The sequence below is a fragment of the Typopeltis vanoorti genome, chromosome 3, assembly GCF_054136105.1.
Source record: "Typopeltis vanoorti isolate ZY-2024b chromosome 3, IOZ_Tvanoo_1.0, whole genome shotgun sequence".
NCBI classification, from domain to species: domain Eukaryota; kingdom Metazoa; phylum Arthropoda; class Arachnida; order Uropygi; family Thelyphonidae; genus Typopeltis; species Typopeltis vanoorti.
In genome coordinates this window covers 107,081,000-107,094,989 of record NC_143551.1, presented here as the reverse complement: position 1 = coordinate 107,094,989, position 13,990 = coordinate 107,081,000, and the positions used below count along the sequence as shown (strand labels likewise).

General features: G+C 38.6%; 1 protein-coding gene across 1 annotated transcript in view; it reads right to left on the bottom strand.

Annotated features, from left to right (window-relative positions):
* LOC150108451 (uncharacterized) overlaps positions 1–13,990 on the bottom strand; it is an 89,744-nt gene that overhangs the window by 37,733 nt on the left and 38,021 nt on the right. The window contains exon 4 of the mRNA XM_090415852.1: positions 12,687–12,854. Within this exon, the coding sequence (XP_090271978.1) occupies positions 12,687–12,854 (168 nt within the window). The remainder of the gene's footprint in view (positions 1–12,686; positions 12,855–13,990) is intronic.

Below are 13,990 nucleotides of genomic sequence, written 5' to 3'. Positions count from 1 at the left end.
CCACCACCTCCCTTACACCTTGTGTTACTTAGCCGAATAAAGTTAACACTTTCCCACTCATTAACTTCTAGGTTGCCTGGACACACGCTCACCTGCATTCTCACCTAAACATTCTACTTTCTCTGACTTCATACTTCCAAACTTTCACTGAACACTTTCTCAAGATGCCTAACATGAAATCCATTTAGTTGCAAGTCATCCATCTTATATAAATCCTTCCTCCACCAAACTCACTTCACAAATCCACAAACTCCACACCATTCTGCCTGCACAATCTGAGCACTGACTTCTTTGCAATCATAGCTCTCCCTGTCAGCTTGCCTTTATCATATGGTGGCAATAGACTCACAACTTTACTTTCTCTCTTCTTTTTCACATGTACTAGCAACTCTTTCATGACTTCTGACATATCACACTTGTTACCTGCTAAATCATTTGTACCAGCCAAAATAAACATCTTCCACATTAACTCTCTGCATCCATACAGCATCACTGACATCCTTTATCTTAGCTCCAAGAAAACGTGATTTCAATCACACTCTCCTAAGGGACTCCTAGTATCAATGAATCACCATACAAAATCCAATCTTTATTTTCATGCTTGTGCTCTTTCATGCTCTGCTTTCTCTACATTTTTTGCTTCTGTGTCATACCATCCACCAGGCATTGCTCCAACCACTCAATCTCACATTTTGTTCTGTAAAGAATCCCATAAAAGTGTGCTATCCTTTCTATTATCATTTGATATTCTTTTCATTTTCCACCATGTCATTTGTACAGTCACTCATACCACTTTCAACACCAACTAAGCCAATCATATTATCATGCATTTCGTCTTTCAAGTCACTGCTATCAATGAGACAATAAGTCTCATTAATAGCAGTGACTTGAAACTTACTTACTCTCTTCACACTTATTATATTCACTCACAAAACATTTTTGACAAACATGTTCCCCAGTTTCATTCTCTTTCCAAAAATCTAATTTTGCAAAGGACATTTTGCACATGCTGTAGCAAATGTAATCATGCAAGTTAAAATCACCTGTAAATGTTTTGCACATCAGCGCCATGATGCCCAATACAGTGTATTAAACCTTTAAAAATCCTAAAATTACAAAATGACTAACCTTACAGTTAATCTCACAAACACATAAATATGATCCAAAAATAATAATAATAATAAATGACTTAATTGTTGCTAAAAACTTCAAAAAGAATTTATCTTTTGGCAACAATATTCACAACTTCCACACTCTTGCAGCAAATCCTGAATTAGAGAATGTGCAAGAGAATTATCAGCTCCTCTAACAGCTGTTTTATTTAAGCCTCAGTAATGGGAGGGTGTCAATGGAGTGAAAAGAGGGCAAAATAGTCCCATTGCATAAAGGAGCCTTCAAGACAGAAGTAGCAAATTATAGGCCAATCAGCATCTCAGGAGTGGTTGTTAAGGTATTAGAGAAATTGGCAAAAAACAGAATTCAGGACTAGGTGGATAGGAATGTGATACTGTTACGTCGTTGTTTTTTTATAAATTTCACTACTATTATTTCTCTTGTGCCTACTAAGAATATCTCTAAACAATCTCTCTGGGACCCGTTTCCCTTTTCAAGCTCTGACGATATTTGTTTGTTTTAGCTGCGCCAGTCAGAGCTTTAGGACAGAAAATTCTTGTCCAAAGAATTTTTCCCAGAGGTCAAGTGTTACCTAACTTTATTAAATTAATTAAGTAGCTTAAAGTAATCTTAGCATACAGTCATGGCCTAAATTGCTCTTAACTTCCTTTATATTCCCCTTAGGCATAGGTCCATGATTTTATGAGTGGTAAAATCAGTCTCATGCTCAGATAAAACTCAGGCTTACATAGAAAAACATGTTTATTAAATAGCTGAAAGGATTACAATTAAGTTTAACATATCAAAGCAAAATTCAATAATTTCATTACTAAATTACTAGTTAAAAGAATAAGAAAATTATTCAAACTGACAAGCATACTATTCACATTCCAGGAATAAATGAGGTTCACACATAGCTCAAAACATAAATTAAAATCCTAAACTAAATCTGCTATCATATTGACCCCTTCACAAGTCTCAATACATTACCACCTTGACATGATGAAGTCGCGATTCTTTCGTCCGTTCTTTGTGATGGGACATCTATCTGCCTGTAGATTGCTGCCATATGGAGGTCACGTGCTTGTTATGAAATGGCCACTCTTCCTTGCTGGAAATTCACTCATCTCATGGTTTGCTGTTGCTAGCTCGACCTCCATCAAAGGGAATCCTTTGCTATCTTAACATCGGCAAAAACTTTACTGATGGCCCAATTTGGAGAACTGCCGTCATCTCATGTATAGCATGCCTGACTCCTTCAGTTAGCAACCGGGAAGGAGATTGCAGCAGCGTTGATTGGTCAGCACTGCTGGTCCACACGAGAAAAACCAGAACAGAAAAAAAAAAACGGGGGGTTTCACACACGCGTGAACTCGTACTTATCCTCTGTTACAGCGCCCTCTTTCCACATTCTAATCTTATTCATGACACCTTCCTATTTGCTCTTACGAAGTGTTGTCATGCCTCTCTCCTTGATGAGCACTCTTTTCGTAGAACACAAGTTCCGTTCGCTTTCCACGAACACTTTCGCTTCGGGTGTTACGTCATCGTGGGCAGCTAGCTAGCAACCTTTGGACCTTTGTTTGCACTTAAACATACATTCTTACATAGAGTATATTTTTGACATCAATAATTTTAAACAATATAATTCTATTTAGACATACAATTTTCTCCTCTATTTTACTTCTTTCTAAGGTAATTCTAACATGCTTTCTTTTATATTTTGCTTTCTTAACTAATAGTACAAGTATTTCTAGCTCAGAATTGTGTTTCTTGTTAAATCTTGAATGAATGATTCTTTTGTTGAAAGAGTCCTCATTCAAGATCTAACAATATTCTATAAGGGACAACATGGTTTTGTGAAAGTTAGGTCTTGCCTTTGTAATTTGCTTACTTTTTATAATCAAGTGACAATAGAGTCAAATAAGGGAAATGGCTACTCAGCGATATTGCTAGACTTTGCAAAAGCATCTGCCAAGATTCTACATAGATTCTATCGCACAGATTAGGGAGCAAATGGGGTGATATGAATCTGGTGATCTGGATTTAGGGTGGCTGAGGAAAAGATATCAGAGTGATTTATTTAGTTGAGTTCAGGAGAAGGCAAGTGACCAGTGTTGAAGCATAGAGCTCAGCACTTGTCCACTGTTGTTTAATTTGTATATCAATGATATAGGAAATGATTTGACAGGAAATATTTAGTTTGCTGATGATGCTAAACTTGGAAGAGCAATGTTAAATGAAGATGATGCAGAGATCCAGCAAGAAGACTTAAACAGATCAGTATGGACAAAGGTAAATAGCTGCCAGTTTAATGTGGCCAAGTGTAAGGTGATGTACTTTGGGAAGAGATCAGAAGCTGTGTACTGTACTGTACTGATGGAACTGAACTGCAGGAAACTGATGGGACCAGGGACTTGAGTGTAATTGTGGACAGGAAGTTGAAGTTTAGAGGGCATATTGGGAAGATAACTGAAACGGCACATCAGATTACATGGTTGTTGAAGAACACACACTAACAAGCATGGATAGAGAAGTTATAGTTCTCCTATATAAGGCTTTAATAAGGCCACACCTGGACTAATGCACACAAATCTGGATTCTCTCAGATTACGTTGTGAAGAGGATCCAGGGACAAGTGACAAAGATTGTGACAGGTCTGTGGAATACTCCTTATGAGAACAGACTGATAGTCTGTAGGCTTCAAAAATTAGCTGATAGATGAAAAAGAAGTATACATGATAGAAGCATTTAAGTTATTAAAGGGGTTTTATAGGATTGACACTGAAGACTTTTTTCACTACATGGCAAGATGGGAGAGAATAAGGGAAGGTGGTGAATGGGTTGCCAGAGGTGGTTCTGGGTGCTTCATCAGTGAATGAGTTTAAGGAGAAATATGACAGGTATTGTGTGAAAGAAGGCTAATGTGTAAATAAATGGATCTCCCACAATGAGTCTTCTGACTCCAATGGATATACCTGTAACATAATAATACTGGCTTAGTTGCTAGGAACTTCTGATACACTTTCTTCTTTACCATGGCTGTCTTTCTTACTTCCTAAGTCCACATACAATTCTAATTTTTCTATCCTTGAAAACAACTTCACAACATACCTCTCTGCCCTAATTGAAGTTCTCTTCAGTCTGCCACTGAATAATCACTATTTCATGAACTATTTATACACTATCTGATCAAACGTATCTGGACACCCCTCTGTACTTCGTAAATAAACTGACATTTAGATGTTACTTAACCTCACTTACCAGTATAAAGGAGGCATGGAGCTGTGTGTTGTTCAGTGATAAGAAGTACAAGCATAATGGGTGGGACAAGGGAGCTCGGTGACTTCGACGTGGACTAGTTATTGGTTGCCACATCAGTAAGAAATCTGCCAGAGACATTTCAACCCTCCTCAAGTTGTCCAAGTCAACAGTTGATGACGTGATTGTGAAGTGGAAACATGAAGGCACAACCAACAAAACCACGGTCGGGTAGGCCGTGTTTAATGACAGATGGGAACTGTTGAGCATTGAAGGTAGTTCATAGAAATCATCAGACATCGAGTGAAACAATCACCTGGGAATTCCGCAGTGCTACTAACTGTCCAGCCAGTACCATGATTGTGTGTCAAGAGTTAAGAGGAATGGGGTTCCATGGTCGAGCAGCTGCCCATAAATCAAACATTTCTACTGTGAATACTAAGTGCTCCCTGCAGTGGTGTAAAGAGTGATGCCACTAGACAGTGGACAACTGGAAATGTGTGATTTAGAGTGATGAATCGTGCTTTACCATGTGGCAGTCCAAAGGGTCTGAGTGTGGCAAATGCTTGGAGAACGATTCCTGCAAGCATGTGTAGTGCCAACAGTGAAATTTGGAGGTGTTTTTCATGGAATTGACACGGAAATCTAAATGCAGAAGGATACAAGGACATTTTGACCCATTGCATACTGTCTACAGTAGAAGATCAGTTCAGTGATGACTATTGTCTGTATCAGCATGACAATGCTACCTGCCATTAAGCAAGGTTTGTGAGGGAATGGTTTGTGGACAATAACGTTCCATGGACTGGCCGCCCAGAGCCCTAACCTGAATCCAATAGAACACCTTTGGGATGAATTAAAACTCCAACTTCACTCCAGACTCCAATGACCAACATCACAAACTGCTGTGGCTACAGCTCTTCAGGAAGAATGGGCTGCCATTCTTCCAGAGACGTTCCGACACCTGGTAGAAAGTCTCCCTGGAAGAGTTAGAGCTGTCATAGAAGCAAAGGCTGGATCCACCCCATTTTAATGACCATTACTGGAAAGTGTGTCACAGGGAAAGTCTGATTACAGTTTCAAGTAGGTGTCTGGATACTTTTGATCAGATAGTGTATTTCTTTAGATATGTACATTGGGCCAATCAGAATTGAGATTTTTGTTTCCAGAATTTCAAACCAAGCATCATTCTCTACACTAGTAGTTCTTACTATTCTCTACACAGAAGTTCAACCACATTGGTACCTAACACCTGTTTATGATGATCATTGATACTCGAGGTATCAAAAATCATGACAAATGCCGTTTTTATGGTCACTGTTATATTTAAATCACCATTGCCTGTTTAGTTTAATAATGAACACACAATAGCATTTTAGAAGTAAATGGCTTAAGCAAGCAAGTAAAATTGGCTTAAGAGAGAATGAGCAATGATACAAGCTTTCATAATTATTACAAATATCGTTTAGCTGCCAGATTAAATGATATATAGCAATGTGTAGTGCTAATTATTATTGTACAGGTGCCTCCATGGAGTCTGGGAGACCCAAACTATCCACACAATCCATCAAACTTCTCTCCTTGAACACATTAACAGACAAAGCACTCACAACTGATTCTGCCAACCCATTCCACTCATTCACATACCTCCAGCTAAAAAAATCTAGTCCTCACACCACTACTACCCACACCTTCATTCAACATCCAGAGATGACCCCCTTGTTCTGGTCCCTCCAGCCAAGTGCTGAAACATTTCCCCTGCATCAGTCCTATAAAACCCTTTAAGCAACTTAAATGTTTCTATCATATCCCCTCTTCTTCTCCTATCAACCAACTTCTGCAATCCACACACTCAATCTATCTTCATTGGGACTATTCCAAAAACAACTCACCATCTTCATCACTTGCCTCAATCTTCACCACCACTTCCACATCCCCAAGAAACCCAGGAGACTAGACTTGGGCTCAGTAATCCAGATGGGGACATATCAAAGCCTTATAAAGAGGAATAACAACTTTCTTATCTCTAATTGTTAGTGTTCTTCAATAGCTAAGTAATCTTATGGGCTACCTTAGCAACATGCTCTCTAAACTTAACTCTTTCTACCACTACCCTTAAATCTCTAGCTTCCTTTATTTATTGGAGTAGTGTGCCATCAATGTGATATACAGCTTGTAAATAATCTGTCTATCCCAAAATGCATAACTTTACATTTCTCCACATTGAACTGACACCCATTATCTTTTGCTCATACTGACAGCCTATTTAAATTGTCCTGCAAACTCTCCATATTGCCTTGATTAACTATTACTCTAATTAATTTTGCATTATCTGCAAACAACTGAATATTTCCTTTCAAGTTATTTCCTATATTATTTATGTGTACAAATTAAACAGCAATGGTCCCAGTACCAAACCTTGCAGCACACCATTAGTCAGCTGTTTTCACCCCTATTCTGCCCCGTGTACCACTTTTTTATATTTGTCCAGCAGCCACCCTCTTATCCAGTGTTTTTCTAATTTGCATAACAGAGTTCTATGTGGTATTCTGTCAAATACATTTGCAAAATCCAGCAGGATCACTGTATAGCCATTTCCTATATCCAACTCAGCTGTTACTCTATTATAAAAAGATAGTAAATTACTATGGCATGACCGACCCTTCATAAAGCCATGTTGCCCCTCACACAATATCATATTTTTCATCATCACCATCATCAAATTCCTGACATTTATCCTCAAGGGGTGTACAGGATATGATACTGTACATGAAAAATTTACATCACTACTAACTTCCTACCTACAATTTTCTGCCAAATCAATCTGTTACCTGTCAAAGTTACAACATTGTCAGATCTTATATTTATATCTCTATATCCTAAGGCACTTTTTACCATATCAATCCACCTATATCTTGGTCTTCCTCTGAGTCTTTTTCCTGCCAACTTGGCAGAGAACACCAGCTAATCTTTCCTCGCCCATTCTGTTTAAGTGACCATACCACCTGAGATTAGCTCTGCTAACGCATTCCTGGATGCTGATAATGTCAGGTTCTTTCTTAATATCCTCGTTTTTAATGATATTGCCATTGATGCCATCTGTTCACGCCCCTAATCTTTCTCAGGACTCTCGTATCTGCGGTCTTTAGTCTTTGGTCAAGTGTTTTACTTCTGACCCAGCTCTCAGATCCAAGTTAAAATTGGTTTAAACACTGTCTTGTATACAGCTAATTTAGTGTTCCGACTAATTTCTCTCTTATTCCATATAAATTTATTCAGTTGACTTGCTATCATACCAGCTTTGTTGATTCTGCTGTCTATTTCCATATTTAATTTACCATCATCACTAAAAATCATGCCAAAGTAGCTGAAATATTTTACTTGTTCTATAGGTTCTCCATTCACAATGCAGCTGATATTTTCAATGCTTCTGCCTATTTTCATTATCTTTGTCTTGTTATTGCTGACCTTCATACCATATCTATCACAACAGTTATTCAATTTAGTCAAGAAATCTTGAAGGCTTGAAGCAGATTTATTTAGAAGTATAACATCATCCGCATAAAGAAAGGAGCTGACGTTAACATCTCCAATTTTGATATCAGGTTTAATACCACTTTCCTTCATAATGTAACCCATATAGATAATGAATAACAGAGGCGATAATGTACATCCTTGTCTGACACCAGATTTAACATTAAACCATCTTCCTGTACTTCCTTCAATTCTAACTGCTGACTTACAACTCAAATAAAGACTAAGTATAGTTGATATAATGATCCACCGACACCATACAACTGTAGCATTTTGAATATCTTCTCTCTTGGCACCTTGTCATATGCTTTTTCCAGATCTACAAAACTTAATACAGATCTTTGTTATATTCCCATGACTTTTCAACTATTTGTCGTAAAGTGAATATCTGATCCTGACAGCCTCTATTTGACCTGAATCCAGCTTGTTCCTCACCAAGCTTCTCTTCCACAATCCTTCTCAACTGTTTCTCAAGTATAAATCTTACCAGGAACAATCAGTAGAGAAATACCTCTGTAATTCTCACAATCAGTTTTATTTCCCTTTTTATATATGGGTACTATTAGAGCTCTACTCCAATCATCTGGAATTCGTCCTTCTGCCCAGGCCCTCTGAACTATGCAGGGTAGCCACTGCAAAACCTTTATATCATATTTTTATCTACCCATTCTTGAATTTTCTTTTTGACCAATTTTTCCAGTACTTTTACCACCAGCACCTGAGATACTGATTGGTCTCTAATTTACTACTGCAGTCTTGGAACCACCCTTATGCAAAGGAATAATTTTGTCCTCTTTCCACTCCCTTGGAACTCTACCAGAGCTGAGACTTAAATTATAGAGCCTAGTAATAGGCATTGCCAGTTCCCTTGCATATTGTCGCAAAACACTAGCTGATATCCCATTTAATCCCACAGCTGTATTTACATTGGGATTCTGCAATATCCTAAGAACTCCAATTCATTCACTTCTGTTCCCACATTAGTGTCTGTTACATAAGTTAAAGGTAACTTCACTAGGATGATATATCCTTGCAAAGTGGTCACTCAGTAACTCAACTGTTTTATCCACTTCTGTCTCTTCTCTTCATGACCACCATCACTCATTAAGGTTAATCTTCCATAGTCATTCTTCCTCTTATTTGTGACATAACGAAAGAACTCTTTGGGATTTCCTTTGACCTGCTTGGCTAGATTCTTCTCATAATCTGATTTTGCCTTCCTTGCCATGCTGGTCACTTTCCTTGCTTGTGCCTTGTACTGTTCATGAGTTTTCTGGTCACCTTTCTCTTTATATACCCACCACAGCATTTTCTTCTTCTGCAGCTGTGCTCATCAATCTAACTCCTACCTGATTAACCCACCTTACCTTAGGTATAAAATTTAATATTGCTTCCTCTGGATGCACCATGACTATCTCCCACTCACTACAAACATCCTTACCCTGCAGTGCTTTATGCCATGGCACAGATTTAAGCTTCTTCCTAAGCTTGTCATAATCACCTGTGTTGTAGTTCCACATATACTCCTTGACAGAATATTCCTCCTGTTGTACAATTCTCCCAAGTCAAGACCGTATGGTCACTTTCACCAATTGAAGGCAATGTGATCACATTGGTTATGGATAGCCCTTTTTATCCTATGACCGGGTCCAATACTCTCACACCCCTAGTCTCCTCTATCATATGCTGCATCAAGTAATTATCTCTCAGTAGATGTATAAAATTTTATTTCCTTCCTGCCCTGTGATCTTTCTTCCTTCCGGTGTATACGAGGTGGTATCAAAAAGTTTCGAGACTAGTTTTGTAACATGCCAACAGATGGCAGCACAGGGAGCACCGACCTTCATAAGTCAGTGTGCCAAACAACATCGTCCTGCATACATCGGGAGCTGTGCAACTGGTGCTATTCTGACCACGTGCGTTACCACGTCTGCGATTTCATCATGGACAGCAAGTTAGAACAAATAGCGAACGTGAAATTCTGCGTGAAACTGGGCAAATCTGCCACAGAGACGCTTGACATAATTCGGCAAGTTTACAGAAATGCTGCAATAAGTCGTTCAAGGTGTTTTGAGTGGCATGTGCACTTTAAGAGTGGAAGAACATCACTGGAAGACGACGAGCGACCAGGAAGACCTTCGACCCCAAAAAATGTCGAAACCATTCAGCAACTTGTGCATGAGGATCGTCGGAGAACACTCCACAACATTGCTGCTATTGTCAGTGTCATATGGAACAGTCTAGGCAATCCTCACGTGTGATTTGAACATGCGCCGTGTTGCTGCCAAGTTCTTCCCCAAGCTGCTGACCCAGGAGCAGAAGGAACACTGCATCGAAGTCTGCTAAGAACTCCGTCAACGTGCCATGGATGACCCATCCTTCATGTCAAGGATCATTACCGGTGATGAAACTTGGATCTATGGGTACGACCCTGAGACGAAGCAACAGTCTTCACGGTGGAAGAGCCCCCTCATCTCCACAACCGAAAAAAAAGGTGAGGCAGGTCCGCATGTCAACCAAGTGCATGCTCATTTTCTTTTTCGACATTCGAAGCATTGTGCATCGAGAATTCATCACCAGGGGGCCAGATCATCAATAGCGAGTTCTACTGCAAGGTTTTAAGGCATCTGAGGGAGGACATTCAGCGAAAGCGACCAGATCTGTGGCGCGCAAAAAACTGGATGCTCCACAACGACAATGAACCTTGTCACCGAGTTCTTCTCACATGTGAATTTCTCATTGGAAACAACATGATCTCACTTCCGCACCTACCCTACTCGCCAGATTTGGATCCTGCGGACTTCACCCTCTTCCCGAAGATGAGGATCCAGCTCAAAGGTCATCGTTTTGACACGATTGCGGAGATCCAGTGCGAATCACAGAAGGTGCTTGACACGCTTCAAAAAGAAGACTTCCAGGACACATTCCAAAAGTGGCAGGAACGCTGTATTGCTATGCAAGGGGACTATTTTGAAGATGATAGTGTGTAAACATAGATAAATAAAGTAATGTCTTGTAAACAGAGCTAGTCTCAAAACTTTTTAATACCACCTTGTATCTTCATAGTTCAAGTCTCCCCCCATAATAATCACTTGACCTGTACTCATCATACTGATTTGGTGAGGCATGTCTTCCAGATCCTCTGTGGAACTCCCTAGTTGCCAGAGTCTGTTGTGGGTGCCATGACTGTGAATAAGTTTAAAGCAAAGTATTACTGCAAATGCTGAATAGTTCTTGAACTTGATGTTTAAAGCCTCCCTCGATGAGTCTAATGACTCCAAGGAGTCATTAGACTCATCGAGGGTGTCATTATTATTATTACCCATAATAATAATAATAATGGTACTGCTATGGGTACTCCCCCTCTTTTAGCAAACTTTTACATGGAACACTTTGAAAACAAAGTACTTACCTCAGCTACATACAAGTCCCTAGTGTGATTATGCTATGTTGATGATGCATTTGCCATTTGGCCCCCATGAGTAAGACACTGTGGATGCATTTGTCACCTACCTAAACAGCCAACCCTAAAATCCATTTCACAATAGAAAAATAATCTATTAACTGTTTACCTTTTCTTTATACATTAGTCACTTGCCCTTCAGATGGATCACTATCTTTTCCCATTTACAGAAAGCCAACACACACACACACACACACACACACACACACACACACACACACACACACACACACACACACACACACACACACACACACACACAGGAAGATATCTATATAAACAATCACATCATCATCCAGTCCAACATTGTTTTTAAAATGCCATACTGTTGGACTGAATGATGATGTGATTGTTTATATAGATATCTTCCTGTGTGTGTTGGCACAGATATTTGAGTTCACAGAACTCAAATATCTATGCCATACTATAAAATAGAGCTCATAGAACTCAAATATCTGTGCCATATCTTGGCCAATGGATACAATTCCTACAAAATATATAAAATACTACATAGCCCCATTACTTCTCCCTCCTCTAACACACAGGAACACAACATTACCATTTCTATTCCCTACATCAAAGGTACATCAGAAATAGCCAAAGTACTAAGAAAACATGGCCTTTGCACCACATTCAAACCTCATGTTAAATTAGCAACTCTGATCTGCTCACCTAAGGATAAACTTCACCCTCTAGCACACCCTGGAGTGTATGAAATTTCTTGTGACTGTGACTACTATGGGCAAATAGGAAGGTCTGTTAACATCCACCTGGAAGAACATAGAAAATACATTTGCTACCATTATTATGGCAAGCCAGAACTGGCAGACCATGCTTTGGACACTCCTTCATATAGGATTAGATGGAAGAAAACTAATGTGCTAATTAGAAGTTGTTACAAATCTGAAAGATTATTTTTTTGAGTCAGCCAACTTGTTGTTCTTCTACAACATTAGAGGGCACCAAAAATAGGACTTTAGATCTTTTGTCTATTAAAATTGTATTGTTTCACTTACTCACTGTCGCGTATACATGCCATGTTGTGCTCTGATGATACCCGATTTGAAATTCAGCGAAATATAAACAAGTTAATAAAATATCTTTTCATAAAATAGTTCATTTGGTGTTGTTAATACTGCTAAAAACAAGTCATGAATAGCCGTCAACAACTTAGGTGTTGAAGGTTATTAGATATCAACTGTTAGACAGAGAAGTGTATATCATAAATAGGTCATTCTGTACGATGCAACTCTTTGTAAAAGTGTAAATCTAATACATTTTTCTGTAAATATAACCAAATGTGGATAAATATTACCATTTGGATTCTTCACAGACATATGTATTTCCTTTTCTGATGAAGGACTTTGGATCTGAGGTTTAAAAACTGCATTAATTCTAGAGTTATAGTCTTGATCACAGGTATCTTCATCAGAGGAATATACATTCAGTTGCCTACTCCTGGTTAAACATTCACTGACTGCATCTGAAATAAATACAGTTGTACTAAATAAAAACTAATAAGGCTGATATAATGTTTTATGAATGATCATTTATATCATATCAATGCAAAGCTGGAATATTAATTAAGTGAATAATTTATGGGAGTATGTATTCATTATATTTCATTCATTATCTATTCAAAGACAAGGCTCACCTCCTGGAATCATTTTCTCCTTCAACTCCTGCATTGATGAATTATTCAGTTGGTATCCAAGTTCTTCAGAATTCTTCTGAATAGCTTGGATACCAACAGGTCTTCTGGTCGTGATTGTGCTTCTGAACTAACACACCCATCTTATATCACCTTTGCAATTTTCATAATCATCTGGCATCTATCTTTCAGCATGGAAACAAGTCCAGTCAATTTCCCTCATTCCAGCAAGGATGGTTTCAGTTATTTAGTCAGAGCAGATGTATGTTAGATATGGAGAGTAGAAACAGTAATCAGACCATGGAAAAGATAAACATAAATCCCAAAGACCATCCCAATTGGCACCTCTGTAGTGCCAGACACACATAAGATTGACTAAGAGTGGATCAATGTCAATCTGCAGAGACGGAAACATGGACAGCTCTAACATCTATTTGGAGATCTCCATTTCTTGATCACATGCCAACCGCTGATTTTAGATGTTCCAATTGAGTGGCAATGGCATGTATGGACATGTCACCATTGTGACAGCAGCCCACGATGACACTTCTCTCAAAGTCAATGAGTTCACGTCGCAATGCCATATCCATCATAGCACTTGTATTCAACTGCTATGATGAAATACTGCTTCCTAATATCTGGACACTGTTTTTTTTTTATGTTTTATTAACAAACCTGGGATGTTCCATAACTTAAATAACAGGAGTGTCCAGACAATTATTGGTAGATAGTGTGTGTGTGTGCGCATGCGTGCCTTCTGAAATAAGCATCATCATCATCAAATTGAAAAAGCATTTGACAAAGTTAAAAGAAACATATTATTTAACATATTAAAAGAAAGACAAATACCAAATAATATCCTAAAAGCTGTCACAAGTATATATGAAAATAATCAAATACAAATAAGATTAAATCATGAGCTCTCATATACAAGAGAGATAAACCAAGGGGTCCGACAGGGATGTCCC